We start from the raw sequence: 25270 nt of genomic DNA on the forward strand, positions 1-25270 counted from the left end.
AAAACAGAAAATAAAAAAGAGGAGGAAAAAGCAGTTCATCAAAAGTATATCAACAAAATAGAATAGTGTATGTAGTGGCCCATACTCATAATTCCCCATATTTGCAAAGAAGGAAAGGAGTTGCATTTTCCTATTTCTTTTTCAGGGCTAGGTTTGATCTTTAGAATGATATGGCATTTGTTTTCATCTCATTATTGTTGTTCTTTCCCCATTGTAGTTATTATATATTGTTCTCCTAATTCTCCTTACTTCCCTTTGCTGCTCAGTTCCTACGAGATTTGCCATGTTTTTCTGAATTCTTCATGTTCATTGTTTCTTGAAACACAGTGCATTACATCCATGTATCACAATTTACTTAGCCATTCCTCAAATGAGAGGTTTCTACTTTGTTGTTGGTTCCTTTGTACTAAAAAGAAGTACCATTATAAATACCTTTCCTGAGGTTTTTTTTCTACTTTAATCTTCTTGCACCCTTATATTTTTCACAAGTAATACTGTGTTAAAGACCTAAGTCTAAAAATCACTAGAATCATTCACTTTGTCTGAGGTCCCATTTCCTAGGATAAGGAAATGAAGGAAGGTCATTGTGCTATAGAACTGAGTCATAAAATATTCATGCTGGAAGAGCCCTGCCTAGGCACTCTTCCTCTTTTCTTCTGGATAAAGGATCTAAGAATCCAAGAAATCAAGTGATTTCCTGGAGGTCACAAAATGACTGTAATGGTAGCCCAGGTTTCCTAATAAGCAATTCAATGCTTGTTTTAGTATTCAAAACAACCTCTAAGAATGGGTGACATCTTTTTATATGGCAGAAATAGATATCCTAGGGAGACTCAATCAATGTTAAATATTTCAACCACAGTAACAGTAAAATCAGAAAATTCAGTTTGGTTAAGATTTGTTTTTACCTGATAGATCAACAGTCGCTTCCACAGGCACCTGAATTCTTGAATGCCCACAGTCCCTGTGGCATTAAACTTCATTAAGAGTCAAGGTCAATAGTGACAAGTCAAAATAAAACAATGGAACTTTCCAGACATGGAATTATAATCAACTCTTAATCATCTGGGTAATATTCATTCATTTTGTAGATTTAAAGCTGTGGTTTCCTTCAAAGCTTAGTTCAAACTCCCCCTGTTCTTGATCTTCCCAGCTGCTAGTGCCTTCTCTCCAAATTATCTTGTATTAATTTTTTAGGTATTATATGTACTTTTGCACATGTTTATATTTATACATACATATATAAAGTATATACTTTATCTTTGCCTGCATATATACATATGTTGCTTCCTTCTAATAGAATGTATGATCCTCAAGGCCAAAGACTATTTTATTTTTTTTTTTGCAGTGCCCAGGATATAAAAGATATAAATATCCCTATTTTACAGAACAGGATTATTCAGATTCAGCAAAAGTGAAGTGTCACAAAGTAAGTGCCCAAAACAGAATTTGGTCTTCCATATTCTAGAGTCCAGGATTCTATTTTTTATGCTAATCTTCCCCTTAATGATATTAACTGCAAGCATTTTAAGTCTTGCAAAGCATATTGCACATGTTACTACATTTCATCTTTACAACAACTTCATGAGGCAGATATTTCAGGTATTGATTTCATTTTACAGATGAAGAAATTGAGGCACTGGGAAGTCAAGTGGCTTGATCATATCACATTTTTACTTAGTGTCTGAGGCAGGAATTACAATGTAGGTTTTCTGACTCCATTTTGGTGCTCTATTCTCAAATGAAAAATCTTGGGGAAGACAGATGCTTGTTTCCTCATAAGAAAAATGAGAAAGTTGGATTAGATGGTTTTAAAGCTTCCTTCATACTCTCAGATCTTGTCATTCCAGTAGCCCTCTCTCTCTATGGTGGGTAATTTTTCTGGGTCCTCTTCACCTAATCTGTAAAAGAGAGGAATCACAGAAAGACTACAGATGGAATCCTAGGTCATTACTCTTGTGCCTCACTCTTCCTGGCTGTCTCAGAGCTTTGAAGAATCCTTGGAAAGTGAGATTAGTTTTCCCTTCTCCTTCCTCCTCCATCCCCTAAAACTGGAAAAGATACATCAAACAGTGCCAGAATACCAAGGCAAGCATCCATACTGAAGGTGGGCTTCGGGTTGGACAGGTCTGCAAAGAAATAGGGAGAATTTACATAAGATTCCTCTCGGGTCTGGTTTCCACAGTGCCAGACCTCAAGAAGCCACTTCCTTTGGCACTCTAGTAAGGTAAGTGTGTCCTGGTCACTTAAATGAATGAATATAAGGGGGAAATTGGGATGAGAGGAATTAGATCTGATAGTAAAGAGAAAAAGCAGAATCCAGGGAGGATGGTCTTCTGATGTGTGATAACCAGACAGTCTGGATAAATTACCAGCAACTTTGTTACTATCTGGGGTAAAACAGACAACAGAGAGTTAGGATTATTGATTAAGTAGAAGTTCATTAAGAATATTATGGGAAAAATACTAGTCTTAGAATCAGGAAAATCTTTCACCTCTAATACTAAGTAACTATGTGACCACAGGCCAGTTATTTAACTCTGAAGAGATTCCACTTTCCCATCTATAAATTTATTGTTTGCATTGGATAATCCTTGTAGGATTTACTTTGCAAAGTAGTGAGTGTGATGTAATGCATGCAGAATACTTTGAAAACTTTAAAACACTCTATAAATGACAGTTACTATGATGAGGTCATTGAAAGAGCAAGAAGGCTTAGCATAATGCCTGGCATGATAAATATTAATATATATTGATTGGTTGATTGAGTAATGGTGGACCTGAGTAGATCCTGGAAAAAAAAAAAAAAGCAAGGAAGACATGGTTTTTAAATATCTCATTACCCTGGTCACCCTTTCTGAACACATTCTAGTTCACTGCAAATCTTTTAAAATATGGCAAACAGAAATTGGGCAGATTAGTCCAAATATGGCTTGATCCATTCAGCATATAATTATTATTATAAATATTATCATAATAACTCAAATTTCTATAGCACCTTAGGATCTGACAAAGCACTTTTCTCACATTAACCTTAAAAAAGAATTTAATATGAGCCTAATATTGTTATTATCCTCCTTTTATAGATGAGGAAACTGAGTCTCAGTGGGGTGACTTGCCCTGGTTGCATAGTTCTATAAGTGTCAAAACTGACAAAACTGACATTTCAACTCAGAATTCCCGATTCTATGACCAATCTGTCTCCTATGCTCGGGACACTAACATTTTTTTAGCATTCACATGCTCATTGTAGTCAACTAAAATCCCTAGATTTTTAAAAATATGAACAGTTATCAGCCTGGAATACCACCTTCATCTATTTGTATCTAAAAAACAAAATAACTAAACTAAATGTAGGATAATACATATATTTCCAAAATATTACATAGTTTTTAAGAACCCTTAGAAATATGTTATCTAAGTTAGTGGTGTATTGTTATTATTTAATAATATTAATAATTATTATAATTAATAACAGTAATAAAATAACTTCATTTGTGTACTGTAAGGAATTTAAAAGGAATATGGGGCAAAATCAGTTAAGTCACATTCTGGACTTCTGTCATATATAGCAGCCCCTTTTGAACAAGCACCATTCAATAGGACTTAGGATGCATGCAATCCTAAAGCTCATTTCCCATAAGTACTAGAAAACAGAAGAAATAAAGGAATGACTTGAGTCTTTACTTGCTGGCATAAACTGTGGGGGGGAATATTCCCCTATTATTCAGCCTTGCATATAAATATTAAAACTTTATCAGTCCACCCAGATGTCTTTAACCAGCCAGCTCTTACTTCCACAATTCAATTTTTAAAAATATATACATCCCACAGTAATATCTCCTACAGCAGTAAAATGAACAAAATAATCATTCTTTACAGTTCATCTATCAAAATATTTACATATCCTGCCTAAGGAAGCAGGTAAATATTTCCAACACTGCTTGAAAATAACATAGTTAAGTATGCTTGAAACTCATTGAGCAATGAGACCCACAGAATAGAATTTATAGATTGATGCCAACCTGGAAGGGTATCTCTTATTCTTATGGAGGGTTGCAGTGATCTTTTTTGGCCTGCTCTGCTCACATTTTTAGTAATGCCTTGGGCTTTGACATAGACATGCTTACAACATTTTCAGGTGACGTAAAGCTAGAGAATTAGAATTTTTTTAAAAAGATTTTGATATACTAGCACAGTGGGTTAAGTCTAATATGATGAAGTTTAATTTGAAAAAAATGTAAATTCCTGCATTGGATTACAAACAAAGGACTCTGAGAAGAGAATGTTTTTCTCTCTGAACTACAAATCTCAGGATGCCAGTCAACTTTCAATCTTCTATTACATGGTGAACCTCATTGACAAACAAAAGCCTATCCAGAGGATGATGATTGATACAGATTAGTGGTATAAAGTTTGATGGAAGGAACTAGATACACATATATAAACATGTACATATATATGCCTATATATGTGTACAGACAATATATGCATATATACTTTATATGAATATTAATATGTTTATATCCATATTCAAATCTATATAATATCTAGCCTGCAAAAGATAAGACTTAAAGGAGATATGATAGTTGTCTTAAAATTGTAAGTCACATGGAAAAGGATTAAATTTGATCCCAGAAAGAATGGGAATTACATTAATCAAAGTATGGGAATTACAGAAAGCAGATTTAAGCTTAACACAAGGAAAAGCCTTCTAATAGATAGAGCTATCTCAAAATAGAATGGACTACCTGTAGAGCACAGGAGTATTCAATCCATTCTAGTCTTCTAATGGGAACATATAGAGTGTTCCAAAAGTCTTAATGCAGGAAATTGCACTAAGACATTTGTACATCATATATGTTGTAGGGGAGATTCTAGCTTGGGTATGGATTGAACTAGATGTGCTCTGAGTTCTCTTCCATCTTGAGCTTCTTGATTCTAAGAATGCATTTATTGTTGGGCCAGTGTATGAGTCTGCTGTGTGCTCAAGTCAACATAATGAGGTCAAAGGATGGCATTCCACTACCAGAGAGAAACATTCCAAGTTAGAAATTCATGGAAGCTAGAACTCTTCTGTCTTTATACAGAAAGAGTTTGAAACACTTACATGTCCAGGTCATGTTATTCAGAATCTTCTGCAATTGAATCGCATTTATTTCTGGGTACTGAAAGGAGGGACAAAAGATAAGAGGATGAGTTATTTATCATTAGTGAAGATAGAACATAAAGCAATAAAAAACCTAAGTGACTCCAGTATACCTTTCCTAGTTCATTATATTCTCCGTTATGAATGCTACTAGTCTGTTTGCTGTTACCTAAGCATAGCCCTCCACCTCCTGCCTCTCTGTAGTCCCTCCTCACAAATACCTCTTAAAGATCCCAGTCTTTCTTCAAGGCTCTGTTCCTCTACAATGGCAAGTCTTTCTTGATCTGCCCCTTTAGCTGTTAGCATTCACTTTCTTCTTTGAAAATTATCATATGTATACTTACATCCAAATTTTACTCCTCCAATAGAATGTAATTTCCCTGAGGCAAAATTATTTTTCTTTTTTTCTTTTCTTTTTTTTTTTTTTTTTTTTTTTTAATTTGAGTTCTTGTGCCTCGAACAGTACTTTGAAGTAAAAGGTTCTTAATAGATGCTTAGTTGGATCAGATTTGACTTCTGGGACCTCACTATCAGTTATCATGTGTCAATATAAACTCTTGAAATCTGGAATCTTCCCTTCCAGTCTCTATTCAGTACAATTTCAAGGTCTTTTCTAAACAGGAATTCTTTGATGCTGAAGAGCAAACAGCTGGACAAGAATAGCACCTGTTTGGCTAAGCTTTTTTGTTACAGTTAGAGAAGCAGCAAACTTATGGTTGGAGTGATAAACCATAAGTTTGCTGCTTCTCTAACTGTAACAAAAAAGCTGGAGTTTTACAAAACTTTTACAAAAGTCCTGTTACCAATGATAAAGTATGCTACCTACCTCCTGATAGAGAGATAATAGACTCAGAGTGCAAAATGAGACACAAACATTTTGGACAAAACTAATGTGGGCTTGACTCTGGTTATTTGTTACAAGGGTTTTATTTTTCCTTTTTCTTTGTTTTGGGGAAAGGAGGGAGAAAAGAATGGGTGAGAGAGAAAATAGATTTTTTTAATTAAAAAAATAAAATTACATTAAAAAACCAAGAGGTTATATTATAAATCAAGTGCAGACAGCCCACAGCTGGAAAGCTTTAGGGAAGACAAAGAAAATTCACTGTAAATAAAAGGTGAAGCTTCAGGTCTGGTTCTTCAGGATTAATTTAGTGAAATGCCAAAGGCAAATCAATATCGGAATAGAAGATAAATAAGTTGTACATTTAAATCTAAGATCCTATGGTTAAAAGGGCCCTATTGTGTTAATAACCTAAGAAAGAGATTCATGAACCTTTTAGTTACGATGACAATCCTTAAATACTAGGTTACAGTCTTGCAGAATTCTTAACCATCCTTCTCCTAATCAAATTTAGCTTCTCTGTAGTTAGTGACATATCAGACTTTCACAACAATTTCCTTTCCCAGATTGCCTATTGTAGGATTCTTGGGACTGGGTAATTCTGCAAATGGCCAAATGAGCAAAGATTATATTTAGTGCACCTAGACTTTGCTGTGTACTCCTGATTCCCCAGGGCATGTCATTGCTAAAATCCCATCCTAGAAGAGTATGATTCTTAACTGTCAAATGATTGTATGTAAGCTCCAGTGAAGGCCTCATTTTTATATTTATATATCCAATATTTAGCACAGTGCCTGGAATATAGTAGAGGCTAAATAAATGCTTGTTAATAGATTTTCTTCTCTATGGAGAATGACCTATCATGGCTCATCCCCTCAGGGGCCAAAGTGATCTGATAAATAACAAGAGAGTTATTATTGAAGCTCTGGACGCCTTCCCAGAATGATATTTTAAATGCATTAAAAATGCATAAGATTAGAAAGAAAACCAACTATATTGAAATATAGTTGCCAAAAATGTTTTTAAAATATATTTATATTTAACTATATGTATTTTTAAAATATTTTCAAAAAAGTTCACATACCTCAAGTTAACAAACCCTAATCTTATACCTTTCTTTCTGAAGTAAAAAGTTGGGAGAAGGTAAATGAGCCTAGCTTACATGTGGAGGTCAAGCATATAATTTAGAAAGAACAGTAACCTCTGCCCTGTTCCCTTTGTCCATCCACAGTCAATTCTGTAAGAGCTTCCACAGCTGTGAATCATAACACTTGAAGGAATTGCAAAGCAGCCTTTGCTGATGCAGGTGTTCCTTGTGGATTGGGAATGAAATAAATTGGAGGCAGAGGGAAGAGGAGAGAGATCAGAGGAGGCAACTGACTTTCACTCTCCTTGTATCATAATCATCCTCCCACATGAAGAGATCCATTCTACAGGTCTGAGTTAGACCTCCGGCAGCCACTGGCTCCCATAGCACAACAGATGTCCACTTACTTTTTCAAATAGTTTGATGAAGAATTCCTCCTCTCCTTCATATTTATCAACTATCTCCTGTGGGAAGAAATGTGAAAAGGGGCTCATTCATTTACACTGTATATAATTCCTTACCAGTTCTAGGTGCTACTTATCTTTTACACTAACTTTATGCTTGTGGATAAGGGGAAGAAGTCCTGAGAGACAGAATCATTAGTTTTTCCTCAGAACTGCCAATCATCTCCATGCATGAGAGAAAAAGAGGGATGGCAGTTGACCTATTCAAAATCCTTTCTAATTTTATTCATTGTTCAATCTTTTTTTTTTTTTTTTAGTCTTAGTTTTATTTTATTTTTTACTGAAAAGCTAAGAGTTAGTCTTTCTACTGATTCAGTTGGTAACCTGTTGCACTCACACATTTGGCTTAGAACTCCACCCTTGTGAACTACATCATTGCACCAACAGCTTTGTTGGGGAGCCCCATGATCATACTGTCACAAATGATATACATGGAAGAGACATTTAAGTTCAAGTAGCCTCACCCCTTCATTTTTTCAAATGAAGAAACTGAGACTCCAAGAGTTTGAATGATTTGTCTTACTTTACACAGACAGGAAATGATAGTGAAAATTTGAACTGAGATTTCCTTACTCTAAACCCTCCTTTATTTCTGCTAATCATAGAGAGACAACATAGGACTTAGAACTGGATTTCTGATCTAGAGGGTTAACTAATATTGACTCATCTAGACTGGTCATTTTTTTAGCCCTCAGTTTTTCCATTGGTATACAGGAGTGAATATTCCCAAAAGGTAATTGTGAGGAAAATATCTACTAAGAAAGTTTGGAAAGCATTTTGATTTTTTAGGGGGAAAAAGTCAGTATGCCTGGGTTTTTTTTATTATCTGTGGTAATAGAATTACAGAAAAACAGATAAATAAATAAATGAAATGGATTGGACTAAAAATCAAGAGGCATAGGACCTAATTCCAACTCTGCTGTGTGACTTCAGGCTAGTTATTTTACTTCCCTGAGTTTTGGTCTATTCATTTCTAAAATGAGTAGGTTCAACTAAATGATCCAGATTCTAATGCCAGCTATTTATGTGGCTGAACTAAACCCTTAATCATTCTAGATTCGTGATCCTTAAGGTCCCTTGTAACTCTGTGATTCTAAACTCAAATATAAAATAAAAATTTCAATTAATATATGACTTTCAAGCGGTTTTTTAAAATAATTCTTCTACCTTGGTAGAAATGAGACACTATTTTAAAGCACTATATAACAGTACCTGGCACACAGTAAGCATTTAATAAATGCTTATTTCCCCCATGGGTACTAAAAAGTATCCAAACAATTGTAGTTTGTACCTTCTCTTTCCTTGAACTTACGAATAAGTGAAATGGTTGAAATAGACTATAAAGAGATAAAGGAGAAAAAAACAAGACATTTAGCTCATGCTGAAGACTGAGCTGGTTTGAAAAGATATTGAAATAAGACATAGTTCCCCTGAGGTAGCCTAGCTACCATCCTTTTCAGTGTCTGATCAGAGATAGATGGCTACTAGTCAGTATGGCACAGTTGGTGTGTGTGTAATGCACAACAAAGTGAGGAAGCCTCCTCTAAAACTGGAAACAGTAAAAGAGACTTAAACTCCCTCCTATCAACTCACCTTAGGGAGAATAAAGCTGCAATTACTGCCCATTTCACTGAGAAAAGAAAAAAAATGATGTATTCAGGGACATTGTAGGAAAGAGAACATTTTTGATCAAGCATCTCCCTCTTCCTATTTCTTCTTCCATCTTCTGCCTCTTGTGAACAGTTCTCACTTATACATCCTCCTGGCTCTTATCTTTCTTTCCTTTATTTTTCAATGGCTTTTAATCTAACAGCAGATTTCCTTTCCTCCTTTTCTAATCTAAGTTTTTACAATTTCAAGGACCTGTGGTGAAGTCCTTGTAACTTTTATAAAATTTTTTAAGATCTACATTTCAATTGACGAATCACCATATTTACTGAAGGCTTGTTACATGCAAGAGACCATATACTAGTGGGTATAAACCCATGAGTCATCCCATGCCTCCCTAGTCACTAGCTTCTTCTCCATCCTGCTCATGCTGTCCATTCTATTCCCCTCCATTCATCTCCATGAGAGACCATGTGGCTTCCTTACTATAAGGCATGCTTCCTGGAAAAGACTCTTAGGATGAATTCAGATTCCAGCCAAGGCTCAGAGGTACAGGGAACAATGAGGTAAGTGTCTGGCTCCAGGTAAAACTCATAGCTCACTTCCCGTTCTGTCTGAAAGTCTCTGGGAATGAACAATGGTGTGGTTCGCTGGAAGAACTCCTGGGGCAGCCGTTCGTTGCCTTTCCAAAACTGCTGAATGAAAAGAGGAACAATCCAGATAAAGCAATTATAGGAATCCTTCCTCCTCTCCCAGCCCCTAATCCTCAAGGTCATGGCCAAAACAGAACTAGAGCTATAAAAGTTCAGTCGCCAGAGAAGAAAATGAAACCTAGATGTCATGAAAAAAAAATAATTGTAGATTAAAGACAGAGAGGAACCAAGTCATCTAGGTTTTTAAACAGCCAGAGGTCCCAATGGTAGAGAATCCAAATCAGGAAGATATGAATTCAAATCTACCCTCAGATACTTACTGGCTATATGAGCCTGAGCAAATCATTTATTTTCTATCTGGTTCAGTTTTCTCATATGTAAATTGGGGATAATATTAGCACCTGCCTTCCAGAGTTGTGAAGATTAAATGAAATGATATTTGTAAACTGCTTTGCAACCCTTTGTTTGTATGTAAATGCTAGCTATTATTATTACTATTTATATTATAAATAAAGAGAAACCAAGATATTAGAGGTGACTTGATCAAAATTACATATAACATGTATCAGAACTAAGATTAGAGCCCAATTATACTAAATCAAGACACTGTCCACTATATAACACTATCAAGCAAGACTAGCTGAACCAGCCACAACAGCAGCCAAAGATTAAGGAATGATAATGGGGTGAAAAGAACATGTGGGAACGTTGGTGGTTTTTATTTAGGTGATCAATAAATGCTTATTGATCAATTTAGACATTGAATGACACAATAAATCACCTATATCATAGTATGCAAATATATCCCATTCTTAATTAGCAATGAAGGAGAATGTCATTTATATGTCAAGGTATATACATACATATATATATATGTATGTATATATATTCTACTATAAAGGTTTGTGAAGTGCCTTTTAAATAGAACAGACAAAAGAAAAAAAAAACACATTTCCCACTCTCTTTATACTTAATTTTTTTTTTTTTGGCAGAGTGCCCTTCTGGGCATGTTAGAAAAGAGGTATACTGGGTTTTTGGACAGTCCATTTGGCTTCTCCTTATAGGATGGAAAATTTCATAATCAAACTGCAGAATGGCTCAAATGTGGTGGGCTGAATAGTGAAACTTTCTTCAAGAGGCTTTTGATGAGGTTCTGGAAGGTGAGTGTGGTAGGCAGAAAGAAACTAAATTGTTGATTAAAAAAATAATAAATTGTTCCCTGGAGCAAGCAAGAAGAAGATTCTGATAGAAATAAGTTTTGATAGAGATAAATTTACCTCTGTGGAGGTAATCCAGTGAGAAATCTTAGTTGTCCCTGAGGCTAAATTTTCACTATAAAACAACTTGTGGTCATGGCTTCTTTGCTGGCTTCCTTGGGGTCAGTCTGCCACAAAACTCTGCCTCATTCTGTCTTTCCCCTTAATACCATGTAGTATTTCTCCTAATCCCACTGTGTTTCTCAACCCCACTTCTCCCCCTTATAGTAGACTCTTTTAGGGTACTAAGTCCCTTTTGGGATTCAGCCTGCCAGTTAACTTCATGGAGGAGTTCCCTTTCTCCCAGGTAATTGTGAGTTCCATTGAGGAACTTGTCTTTATATGATGTCCCAACTCTATTTAATATTTACTATTCCTGGTGTCTATTGTATATCTTCATTTTGTCTGTAACCTTTTCTCCTAAATAAAACTACCTTTTGCCATTGTCTTTTTTTTCTTTCTTTTCTTTTCTTTTCTTTTTTTTTTTGCAGAGGCAATTGAGGTTAAGTGACTTGCCCAGGGTCACACAACTAGAAAGTGTTAAGTGTCTGAGGTCAGATTTGAACTTGGGTCCTCCTGACTTAAGGGCTGGTGCTCTACCCACTTCATCACCTAGTTACCCCAAGAATAGCCATTGTCAATTCTTTACATGACCAAACCCCAACATTTGGTGCCTACCATTATCTGGTATATATATATATATATATATATATATATATATATCTCAACCATATCAGCTTTGTTTTAAAAAAAATAAATGAAATGTTAGCTGATAAAAAAGATAGTGGGATGAGAAACACAGTAGAGAAGAAGGGATTAAAGGACACTTGAAATTAGGAGACCTGAATTCCAGTCTAACTAAATACCACTAGCTGTGTGGACTTGGGGAAATCACTGACCAATTTGCTTTTTGAACATTATTTTCCTTTTAAAAATGGAAATATATGTATTCACCCATCTCTAAGGTGGGGGATAAGGGAAGGGAAGAAAAAAAAAAAGAAAAAATTTATATAGCATTGCTATATATTTAAAATAGCAAGTTGTACCTAGTAGATTTTCAGTTTCATGTGCAATTATTTTTATGCTATATTGTGAAAATGCTTGTTTTAATCCACAAATTGAAAATAAAATAAATTCTTGAAAAAGAAAAGACTGTAAATTTTGCTTTGATCCACCTTAAGCCAATGACTAATGAGAAGGAGGAAGAGGAAGAGGAGGAGAAAGAGAATCAAAAAATCATTCATTATCAAAAATTTAGACCTATTATGTTCTATGCCAATATAACAATTATATACAGAAAACTTTGATCTGTACTCTAACAGCAAGATTTGGCCCTTTTCTGTGTCATCAATATGATTTTTTAAAATTAAATTATAATGTAGTATATAATTATATACCTGCTATTGGAGATACAGTGTTAATGTGCAGCGTGTAGAATTCTGATCTTGGAGAGAGGAAAACCTGAAATAGTATCCTGCTTCAAACATTACTAGCTGTGGGGCAAACACAATAATAGCACTAATTTCATAGAATTATTTTAAAATTCAAATGAGATGATACAAATAAACAGGCTTTGTAAACCTTAAGACACTTTTCAAACACCATTATTTATCATTATTACATGAGGCATTTTGTAAGGCTATGTATTCTGACCTATTATTTCATCAGTGTAGAAATTCCCTTTGCTTACAGAGATCAGCAACTTCTAGGCTCAGAGGCAGAAAGACCTGAAATCAGTCTGGTCCCTGGCAAATCCTAGCTAAGTGGTCCTGAGCAAGTCATCTGGGCTGGAGGCCTGTCGGGGTCTCCAGACACCTTTCAAAGACTGTGAGTTGTAAGAAGTTGCCAGCTCGTAATTATAAAGGGAGTTCTTCAACAGCAGTTACACTGATGAAGCTATGGGTCTGGTTTTAAAATGTATTATAACCTACAATGTTACATAAAGTTTGATCAGAATCTCAGATTAAACTAGTTGTATGGTTGTAATGATAGACCAGTCTTTTTTTTTTTTAAAGGAAAAGGGGAAAAAATGTTGATGGAAATGGATATTTGGAAGAGTTACACGTTTAGATTCTGCTTGCCACTTATCCTAAGAGTGGAGAGTTAAGAAAGAATCTGGGAAGACTTCAAAAAGCTTTTCTTCCCCAGATATCCCTTTCAAGGTGCTAAGATTCTAGAAAGAGCTATTGAGAGAGAGTGTTACAGAGAGAGAGATAGACAGAGGTGACAGAGAGACAGAGGCAGAGAGAGGAAAGACAGACACACAGAGACAGAGAGACAGAGGCAGAGGAAGAAATAGAGAAGAGACACAGACAGAGAGACACACACAGATAGACAGACAGAGGGACACACACAGAGAGACAGAGAGACAGAAACAGACACAGAGAGACACACACACACAAAGACAGAGACAGAGGAAGAGAAGAGAAGAGACACAGACAGAGAGACAGACAGAGGAACACACACTGAAAGACAGAGAGACAGAGGCAGAGGAAGAGATAGAGAAGAGACATAGACACAGAGAGACACACACAGAGAGACAGAGAGACACACACAGATAGACAGAGGGATATACACAGAGAGACAGAGACAGAGGAATAGAAGAGAAGAGACAGAGAGACACATAGAGGGACACACACTGAGAGACAGAGAGAGAGAAACAGAGGAAGAGATAGAGAAGAGACATAAACAGAGAGACAGACAGAGGGACACACACAGAGATAGAGAGACAGAGACAGAGGAAGAGATAGAGAAGAGATACAGAGTCAGAGAGACAAAGAGACAGACACAGAGAGACACACACAGAGAGACAGAGAGACAGAGACAGAGGCAGAGATAGAGAAGAGACAGACATAGAAAGACAAACCACCAGAAACAGAGAAAGACAGAGAGAGAGGAAGAGATATAAAGGAGAACAGACACAGAAAGACATAACATGCAGAGAGACAGAAAGACAGAGAAAGACAGAAACAGAGACCGAGACAGACAGAAAGAGAGACAAAGAGAGATGTATTCTGGGCAAGTAAAAATGATTTTGCTATTTTGTTTTCTCACCCATGCTGATGGATTTTCCAGAACAGACATCTAAGGAACTGGGAAATAGACAAATTATTTCAGGGTGGGGAATACAAAAGTTGTTTCTTTCTGGGAAGAAAGATGTGATGAAGACTAGGAGCCTAGGATTTCTGAAATGTAGAACAGTACATAAGAGTGGCTTGGCATGTTTTTTAAGAATTATTGACTTAGTGAAATGAGCATGATACTGCACTCTATTGATAGACTGGTTGATTGAAGCAGGAGAATTGGGTTAGATTGTTGCTTTTTTCAGTGTTTTGGTGCATGATCTCAATAACTTAATTCCCTAAATTGGTATTCTATAAAGTTGTAGAATTTTTAAGGTAATCAGTATGAGATCTTTGAAGCATGATTTGTGCTTCTTCAGAAAGAGGATTCTGAAAATCTCTAAAAATTGATGCAAAATAGTTCTGTTATTCAAACACTTGGCCCTAATTTAGTCCAATCTAAAGAAGTCCAAACTCTAGCAGAGTGATTAATTATAGTGCACTGGGCCTGGCTTTGCATCTTAGTTCCAATAATTACTGTCCAGAATTTATAATTCTGGGCAAATCACTTCACTTTTCTCAGTCTTGGTTTTCACATCTGTAAATTAGGGGGAATGATATTTGCTTTATTTATCTCAAGAATTATTATGAGGAAAGTGATCTACAGACTAAATTTAATTTATAGGTAATATATGAACTTACATATAATTTATTTGTGAAATATATTTGTTTATATAATTTATGCATGTGTGTATATATGTATTTGTGTGTGCATAGAGAGAGGGAGAGAAAGAAGTAATAGTGGTGGTGATAGGAGGAAGAGGAGGAGGAAGAAAAGGAAAAGAAAAAGGAGGAGGAAGAGAAGGAAGAACAACAGCAGCAGCAGCATTACTTGGTTCTGGTTTGTGTTTTATCTGTAAGTGTCCCAGGAAGGCGAATCCTAGTATTTTTTAGCTGAAACACCAAATGCTGAAACAATAATAACTTTTAAAATTTATTATTGTTAATTTACAATCACTACTGTAGCTGCAAATTAGAAATACCTTTGTCTCTCTATCTCTGTTGCTCTCTCTCTTTCTCTCATCTCTCTTTGTTTGTCTCTGTCTCTTTCTCTGTCTCTGTCTCTCTCTGTATCTGTCTTTCTATCTCTCTGTGTCTGTCTCTGTCACTCTCTGTCTGTCTCTTTTGTCCCTTCCTGTTTATGTTGCAATTCATCTCTCCCTTAAAGAGGTATGCTTCATGGCTTTTTGACATACCCATATATCACATACCCAGGTTTTATGTGTTTTATAATGCAGTCAATACTGTGATTTATCTTTCTCCCTATATTGTGACAGTCTTCAATACTATATCTTGGTATTCCTCTAAGTGTTCAATAAATTCTGAAATGGATCTTGTAGCTCCTGGCTCTGGCCTAAGTTGAGCTCAGATTTCACCTTGAACAGCTGAAAGGATTTTGGGAAGGAAAGTTCCTCACTGAGATCATAGTTTCTAAGACCCCTTCACTTCCAAAATACTATGACCTCTTACCTTGTGACATTAAGTCATTGATACTTAACTTTTACTGTGTCCTGGACTTGAGACCTAAGGCGATTTATAGTGTCAATGCATCAGATGTTCCACAGGAACAAAGATGGCTTAGGAAAATACCAATGCAGAAACACAGGGAAAACATCCCAGATAATCTAACCCCCAGAGTTTCATTATTCTTCCATTAAAAGATCACCTATCTCATTTCCCCTCCTTCCAATTCACACAATCCACTTATCTGAATACAGTGATACAATCCTAAAATCAATCCCAAGCCCAAACCTAACTTATCTTTATTTTTTTTCTTATATTCAAGCCTCAAAGTGGGAAAGAAGCTGATGCTCTCCTAAGGAGAATAAGCAGCAGCTCCTGTTAGGTGATTTGTTAGAAATAATAGGATTTGAAAATTAGGATTAGAGCAACTCAGAGGAACTCTTCCTAACATTCTCCTTCAAACAACTTTGAAATAACACCTCAAATAAAATTTTGGAGTAGCAGAGATAACAAAAGGTCAGTCAGGGTGAGACATTTTCTAGCCTAAAAAAACTTAGGAAATTGGCGGGAGAGATTTGTGACATTGGGGTGGAAGCCACACATGAAGCAACAGCAAAATCACGAAATCTTAGCCCAGAGATGGGAAGGAGTCAGACAACTGGTCAGAAAGAAATTACAGGGGACCCTGTGCTGGCACTGAGTACATCTGGAGCTGATTGGCAACTCTATTGCTCATATACAGTTCTAGGTTGCAGTGCTAGGGAAGAGAGGAGTTCTGGAGGTCAGTCACAAGGCTGCAGTGTCCCCAATTGCTGTTTCAAGACTAGGAGATTATGGCTAGAAGAACTAGGCATCCTTCCTGGATTGAAACCATTCTATAAATTAGGCGAGCAATGATCAAACTCCTCCTAGGATCACACCTCACTGAAAGTACCAAGATCCCCAGAACTAGCTCTGAAAACAGCATAGTAAAAAAAAGCCTGAACCTTGAGACAGTGCCTCCCCCAGGTGAGCAGAACCCAACTTTTTTTTTTGCACTGTAATAGTTTTTTTTAATTTTACCAAATACAAAGATAGTTTTCAATATTTACCTTTGAAAAACCTTGTCTTCTAACTTTTTCTCCTCCCCTTCCCACCTCCCTCCTCCCATAGATCCAAATATGGGCAATTCTTCTTAACATTATTCGTCACACTGCACAAGAAAAATCAGATCAAAAAGTGAAAGAAAAAAAGACAAGAGAAAAAAAGTCAAACAAACAGCAACAACAACAACAAATAAAGTGAAAATATTATCCTTTGATCCCTATCCAGTCCCCATAGTCCTCTCTCTGCTAGTAAAAGCCAAGTCCATCACAGTTGGTTATCATATAATCTTATTGTTGCTGTGTAGGGTATTCTCTTATCTCTACTCACTTCACTTAGTTTCAGTTCACATAAATCTTTCCAGGCTTCAAAGACCAGCTTTAATATCAAATTCAAAGTAAAGAAATAGGCTAGAAAAATAAGCAAATAACAACAAAAGAACTCAACCATAAAAACAACTACAGCATTTGGGAAGACCAAAATATAAACTCAGAAGAAAACAATATAAAAACAGTAACAAATAAAGCCTCAAGGAAAAATGTTAATTGGATCCAAGCCCAACAAGAATCCTGGATTGTTAAAGAAAGAGATAAATGATAGAGTTAAAAGTGGGGAAAGAAATGAGAATAATACAAGAAACTTATGAAATAGGAATTAACATCTTGGTAAAAAAAAAAAAAAAAAAAAAAAAAAAAAAAAAAAAGGCATAAAAAACCTGAAGGAAATAACGCTTAAAAAACAGAATTGGCCAAATGGGGGAAACACACACACACACACACACACACACACACACACACACACACACACACACACACACACACACATAAAAGCTCACTAAAGAAAATAATTCCTTAAAAAATAGAATTAGGCAAATGAAAGCTAATGTCTCCATGAGACATCAGGAACAATAAAATTAAATCAAACACAAAAAAAACAAATAAAAAATAATGTGAAATATTCCATCAGAAAAACAACTGATCTGAAAATAGATCAAAGACAGATAATGTAAGAAGTATTGGACTACTGGAAAGACCTTAGACATCATATTTCAAGAAATTATCAGGAAAACTGTTCTGATATTTAAATCCAGAGGGTTAAAATAGAAATTGAAAGAATTCACAAATCATCTCCTAAGAAAGACCTCAAAATGAATATTCCCCAGGAATATTATAGCCAAGTTCCAGAACTTCTAGATCAGAGAGAAAATACTTCAAGCAACCGAAAAGAAACAATTTAAATATTGTATAGCACAGTCAGAATCACACAAGATTTAGTGACTTCCATATTAAAAAGAAAAAAGTAGAGGTCTTATAAAATAATATCCTGGAAGGCAAAGGGGCTAGGATTACAATAAAAAATAACCAATCCAGAGTATGATTATTAAAGGCAGGAGGGGGAGAATAAATATTTAAAAATAGAGTACTTTCAAATCTTCCTGATGAAAAGATCAGAGTTGAACAGAAAATTTGACATTTAAACACAGAACTCAAGAGAACCATCAAAATATAAACATGAAAGAATAATTATAAGAGTCTCAATAAGGTCAAACTTTCTATTCCTACATGAAGAAATGATAATATAACTCTCAAGAACTTTATTATTATTAGGGCAGTTAAAAAAAAGTTTACATAGAGAGCATGGGTGTGACTTGATTATGTTGAAATAATTTAAAAATATATATATAGATAAGAAAGAGGGATTCCCTGGAAAAAGGAAGGGAGAAATAGAATTGAGAAAATTTTCTCTCATCAAAGGAGAGCTGTGCAAGAAAGAACTTTTACAATGGAGCAAAATGCTTGAAACTCAATTAGTTCAAAGAAGGATTTAATTGTGTATAAAAATGCACTTCCATAGGGAAAGAGAAAGAGAAGGATATAATAGATAAGCAAGGAGGGATGATAAAAGGGAGGGCAAATTAAGGGAGGCAGTGACTAGAAGCAAAATAAGTTTTTGAGGAGAGACAGATTAGCAAAAAGAGAGAGAAAAAATAACAGATGAAATGAGAAAACCATGATTAGTAATCATAACTGTGAATGTGAATGGGATGAGCTTACTCATAAAATGGAAGCACTTAGCAGAAAGGATTAGAAATCAGAATCCAGCAATATGTTGTTTACAAGAGACACTATAGAAACAGAAAGACAACACAAAGTTAAAATAAAGGACTGGAGCAAAATCTAATATGCTTTAGCTGAAGTTAAAAAAAAAAAGGCAGAGGTAACAATCATGATCTCAAACAAAGCAAAAACAAAAATGGATGTAATAAAAAGAGATAATCCGGGAAACTACATTTTGCTAAAAGATTCCACATATAAAGAAATATCCAAAAATTTGCAGCAAGTTTCTCTGATAAAAGCCTCATTTCTCAAATAAATACTATGTATAGAACTGAGTCAAATTTATTGAAACGAGCAATTCCCCAGTTGATAAATGGTCAAAGGCTATAAACCCAGTTTTCTACAATTATATGGAAAAAATACTCTAAATCACTTGTTCATTCTCCATTTTCAAAGATCATCACAGGGTAATGTTTTCACTTGCATATGAATCAGATTTAAATGAGGCAGAGTTGCACAATGTTGCCAGCCTTACCCTCTCTTCCAGAATTATTAAAGTCCCATTATAAGATCAAAGTCAAACTCACTGACAATGGCCTGGGAGGTCCATGATATCTTCAGTGTCTGACCATGCTCTAAGCACTCCATGGTCCCTGCTTTAGTTGCCTTCAAATTTGCTTATTCTGACTTACATGAATTGATGCTAAGTGAAATGAGTAGAACCAAGAGAGCATTGTACGCAGCAACAAGAAGTTTATACAATGATCATTTCTGTTGGATGTGGCTCTTTTCCACATGGCTTGAGGTGATTCAGGCCAATTCTAATGGACTTGTAATGGAGAAAAACAACTGCATCCAGAGAGAGGATTATGGGGCTTGAGTGTGGATCACAACAGAGTATTTTCACAATTTTTGTTGTTTGTTTTTTGTTTTCTTTCTCATTAAAAAAAAATGATCTGATTTTTCTTGTGCATCATGATAATTATGGAAATATTTATAGAAGAATTACACATGTTTAACATATTGGATTACTTGTTGTCTGAGGGAGGGGATGGGAGAGAGAGAGGGAGAAAAAATTTGGAACACGAGGTTTTGCAAAGATGAATGTTGAAAACTATGCATATAGGGCAGCTAGGTGGCGCAGTGGATAGAGCACCAGCCTTGAATTCAGGAGGACCCAAGTTCAAATCTGGTCTCAGACACTTGACACTTCCTAGCTGTGTGACCCTGGGCAAGTCACTTAACCCCAGCCTCCAAAAAAAAAAAAAAAAAAAAAAAAAAAAAAAGAAAGGAAAAAAAAAAGAGAGAAAACTATGCATATGTTTTGAAAATAAAAAGTGTTTTAAAAAAAAGAAAAGAAAAATTGAATAGGAAAAAAAAATGTTCTCATTCACCCATTTCACTAGGGAAAGTCTTCACATGTTTAGTGTAGCCTTCCCCTTAAATCACTCATGGATTTGAGATCTACTGGTTACTCTCAACTTGGTTAGCCTATCTGCTGAGATGGTTTTGGAGTTACAAGTGAGAATTAGGTGATGAGAACACAAAAGATAGATGAACAGTCTTGTAAAAGGCTCAACACATTCTCATAACAGAGGAGTTATCCTCCCTAAGCCTTCTAAATCACTATTGATTAAAGAAAGGCAAATTAAAACAACTCTGAGGTGCTACCTTATACCTATCATAAATAACAAATGGTGAAGAGGATATGGGGAAATAGATACACAAATGAACTGGTGAATTGGTAAAATTCAAGCATTCTGGAGAACAATTTGGAACTATGCTCAAAGAACCATAAAATTATGTATACTCTTTGATCCAGCAATACCATTTCTGAATCTGTAATACAAACTGACAAAAGAAAAAAAAGACCTACATGCACAAAAATAAATATTTATATCAGCTATTTTTGTGGTGCAACAAATTGGAAATTGAGGGGATGCTTATCAATTGAGGAATGGCTGAACAAGTTATAGCACATCATTGTACAGTACTATTGTACTGTAAGAAATGATGAAGGGATGGTTTCAGAAAACATGGTAAGATTTATATTAACTGATGCAAACGAAGTGAGAAAAACCAGGAGGTCATTGTGCACAGTTACAGCAACGCTATACTGATGATCAACTCTGAAAGGCTTAGCTGCTCTGATCAATATAATAATCCAAGACAGTTCCAAAGGACTCATGATGAAAAATTATTATCTGCCTTTAATGAGAGAATGATGAACTCACTGCAAAGTGAAATATAAAATTTTTACTTTCTTTATCTTACTTTTTTTTAAATGGGCTAATATAGAAATATGTTTTGCATATTTCACAGATAAAATTGATATATCACCTTCTCTGTGGATATTGGAGGGAATAGGAGGAAAGAAAAAAAATTTGGAACTCAAATTTAAAGGAAATATTAAAAGGAAAGAATGTTAAAAATCAATTTAAAAAAGAATAACAGGTATTCTTTTGATTGTACAAATCCATAGCAGATGACATCATTTTGGGACTTCATTATACAAGGATGTTAGAGTTAAACCAAAAATAAATGGCTTCTCATTTGGTGACATCCAAGTCATAGACTCACCTCATTCACCTGGAGGACAAGAAAAAAGAGAACAGATTAGTCCAGAAATTCAGTTTATAAGCCCAAACCTACAACCCCAAAGGCCACTGATAGAATTCTCAAATTATGAGATTGGAATATATGCTCTCTTAGGTCCATTGTAGCATTAACAGACTCTGATTCTATGCCTATCCTTAAAGGAATAACTAACCAAAGACCACTGCTCAAGAGCCCTTCAAAATGACAGACTCAAATGAAAGGATGTGTGTGGGACTAAGGATGAAGCATGGATAAGTAGACCTGAAAGCAGAAGACATTAGAGTCAGAGAAGATTCCTTCTGCTTCAAGAGAAACTCTACATTTTACTTCTTCAGAAAACTTTGCCATAAACTTGGTCATAGAATTTTCACCCATTGAAATTGGCCTGTAGTCCAAAAAAGAATTCTTATTATGGAGTACTCAATACACCCTCTCCTTAAATGCTTCAAAACAGCAGGTGACACTTATTTATTGGATCTACCATATTAGGGATTCTGTTTGTGTATGAGGTGGTAGATGGTAACTGAAATCCCTTTCAATTCTGTGATTCTATAAAAATTTACTAAATATTTTCACAAAGAGTCAAAATTTCAGAGTGCCTTTGGATTAGGGATTAGGCCTGTTATACTTGATTGTAAAGGGGTTAACTAAAAGCAATGGTGGAAGAAAAATAGAAACAAACTTTGACTTGATATTTTTAAAGATTTTTTTAATAATTAGTGTTATCCAAAAGTGGAATATTGATGAAGAAGAGTGAAAAGAGGGATAAGAAAAAAGAATGGGATAACAAATAGGCTATACAATTATTTCAAAAGAGAATTAAAGACCCTTTGCAATGGTGAGACCAATATATTTCTGATTTCATATTTCACCCAGTTAGGTTAATCCAAATATTTCCACCTACCCTGAAAAGAAAGATGCCAATGGGGAGATGCTTCATTTGGTTCCGGTGAAGGCTCTTCGACTTTTGCATAAGCAAAACCAAGACACTGCAGGGTGTTGAGGACTTCTTGACTTCATCAGCACTTAGGACAGTAAGTTGAAATTGTGGGTTCATCCAAAATGTTTCTGAGGAGAGAGGTTAAATCCATCAGAGGCTTACTAATAAAGAAAACGTCCTGGATTTCCCTAGAATCCTGGAACTTTGGAATCCCATTATTTGAAGGGACCTCGAATGACATCTAGTCTAGCTTAAGACACTGAGAACTTACTCTGCTGTTTAATGATTGCCTCATACAGAAAAGCAGTTTAGGAAAACTATAGCCATAATATACTTCACTTCTTCCTATACCTCCTCCATAGCTTCCTTACCAATTCTTTTCCGCCTGTAGTCTCTTTTTCTCCTTTTTTCCTCCTTTCCCCATCTCCAGTTCTGGAACCACAAACTATGATTAAAATACTCTGCTATTGTTCTTTCCTAAATTGTGTCTACCCGAGGGTCGCACAAGGCATCCCTGCTAATTTCCAGACCAAAGTTCTTTTCCCTGGTCACCAATTTCCAATGTGTATAGTTTCCTCCATTGGAATGTAAACTTCTACATTGGACTTTTCCTGATTTCCTCAAATGCCCTCTCTCCCATAGTGCCTTGTATTTAACTGCCTCATATTCATTTGTACTTATTTGCCTCATATGCCATATATATTTACATATGTGTTATAGATCTTCTAGTGAAACATGTGGAACCCTTCTCATAATATAATTTTAAATATGTAAGATTACAATGGAAATCAATAATACTGATTTAGACTTCAGTCACTGAGTAAGAAAGTTGGAGGAGAAGGGAAGACATATTAAATTGGACACTTGCCTCTTCATTGAATGCTTATACTGGATTATATTCTGAACCATATCTCTGTGATCATTCATCTCAAGAATTTTTTTGTGTTTGGAAGAATACTCACAACATAGGGCATTTGATTCTGGAAGTCCATTGGCTAAGTACTGTTGTAGGCATTACCCAACACAAGAAAAAGCACATTTGTCGAGGACTATTGGAGTCCTCAGCAACTTGTACAAAGTTCTGACCCAACCTGTGGAATGACTCACCTGTGTGATGCCTTAGCTGGCCACCGGCTGTGCTGCCCTTTACCCATCTCCCAGTACTCAAAGAGTACATCCACTTCTTTCCCACTTCCTGACTCATCAGGTCTGGTGTCAGCTGACAGAAGACCAGAGACCCAAAATGGAATTTAAAGTCATTGAAGGACATCCTGAGAAAATAGACACAAAGCCCAAACTGTAGTGAGACAAGACATCAGGACATGTTGGAGAAAGATAGACTGTAGTTTAAACTACAGAATCTGACTTGACATAATGAAAGGATGTGGAATCAAGATATAGAGTCAAAAAAATCATAGTTTCATCTCTGTTACTACTTATATAAACAAATTATATAGTTTTTGGCATCTTTATGTGAAAAGTACAGATAATATTTGTGCAACATGACTCTGGAAGTGATTGTGAGCATAAATGTACCTAGGGTAGGGCAATGAGGGTGCTATCCTAAAGCACTAAATTTTAGAGGGCACTAACAGCAATAACACATCTATAATGTAGGAACAGCTGAGCATAATAAAAAGTATTTGTTGCAATGGAAATTTCAATAGCCTTGTTATATCCTAGAGAACAATATCCATTCCTTGCTTTCTATCCTATTCAATTGAATTTGTATTAGAAAGTTGGTTTGAAAGTGTATTTCATGATCTTTATCCAGGACACATTTTTAAGATAACCTGAACCATTCATTACTAGTTATGGCTCTGGTTGTGGGTTGAATGGGATGATAGAAGTAGAAAAGGGATTTTGTAACCCTAAATCATTGTGTATTCATTTTTGGGGGGATGGGGGAGGTTGAACCTGTAGAGTCATTTTTATATCAACAATAACAACAACAGCATTTATATAACAATTTCAAGATTTACAAAATACAGCTTTCTTATTTTATTTTTTAAATCCTCTCAACAATCCTGGATGCTATTATTATCTTCATTTTACAGATGAAGAAACTAAAGTAGAGAGAAGGTAAGTGTCTGGACTTTTTATTATGCTCAATGTCATATCGTTAGTAAATGTCTGAGGCTTGATTTCAGATCCAGTTTTGTTAAGTTCAAGTCCAGAACTTTTATTTAGGGAATTTGTAATGTTCTGTTTCTCTAAATTATAATCGTTCTCTGGGAGCAGGTTTCTTGGGGAGCTTCAGTTCAATAATCCCAAAATGCCACCAGGAGTTAAAGTCCAGGTCCTTTATTGTGTCCTTCAAAATCCTGAATCTTTTCCTGGGCCTGGTTAGCTTTAATAGAAGCCTATCTCTCTCCTTGCTTCCCCAAGAGCTCTCTCCAAATGTCTCCAGCCAGCACAACGGTGGAATCTGGAATGAAACTTGAATCTTCCTCCCAGAGCGTGGGATTGTGGGTTTTCGTGGGCTTGTGAATCTCCCAGAAGTCAATCCTAGTTGTGAATCTCCCAAAGTCCATGAGCTGGCTTTTTCTTTAGACTTGTGAATCTCCTGGACTTGCCAATCTCCTCACTCAATCCTGGCTCTGAATCTTCTCTCAGAGAATGGGCTTGTCCTTTTATATGCTCTCTAAAGGTATGATGTCTAATGTGTAAACCGATGAGCAAACTCCTTTAAAGGTATGAACTCCTTTAAAGGTGTGAACTAAGTACTTAAGTACTTTGTCTCGAGTTCTGGCCCATAACATCTCCTTGAAGGATCAGATCAACCATGCTAAATTAGATAATTATTGTCTCTTATCCATTCCAGTGACTTAGCACCTTGTGAGAATCCTAACAGGAATTCCCAGTGAGAAAATCCCTCTCACCAATGAAGATAAAAGATTAAGTGATTTACCTAGACTTACACAGCTACTATATGTATCAGAGGTGGA

The 25270-nt window shown here is 35.7% G+C and overlaps 1 protein-coding gene across 1 annotated transcript in view; it reads right to left on the minus strand.

The window, feature by feature from the left end:
* CAPN14 (calpain 14) overlaps positions 1-25270 on the minus strand; it is a 148663-nt gene that overhangs the window by 106392 nt on the left and 17001 nt on the right. The window contains exons 9-17 of the mRNA XM_074284735.1: positions 23430-23593; positions 22287-22450; positions 21365-21373; positions 9636-9841; positions 9135-9171; positions 7485-7541; positions 5111-5168; positions 2065-2129; positions 909-977 (exon numbers count right to left, since the gene is read on the minus strand). Of these exons, the coding sequence (XP_074140836.1) occupies positions 909-977; positions 2065-2129; positions 5111-5168; positions 7485-7541; positions 9135-9171; positions 9636-9841; positions 21365-21373; positions 22287-22450; positions 23430-23593 (829 nt within the window). The remainder of the gene's footprint in view (positions 1-908; positions 978-2064; positions 2130-5110; positions 5169-7484; positions 7542-9134; positions 9172-9635; positions 9842-21364; positions 21374-22286; positions 22451-23429; positions 23594-25270) is intronic.

Source organism: Sminthopsis crassicaudata, chromosome 2 (assembly GCF_048593235.1).
Source record: "Sminthopsis crassicaudata isolate SCR6 chromosome 2, ASM4859323v1, whole genome shotgun sequence".
Taxonomy (NCBI): Eukaryota; Metazoa; Chordata; class Mammalia; order Dasyuromorphia; family Dasyuridae; genus Sminthopsis; species Sminthopsis crassicaudata.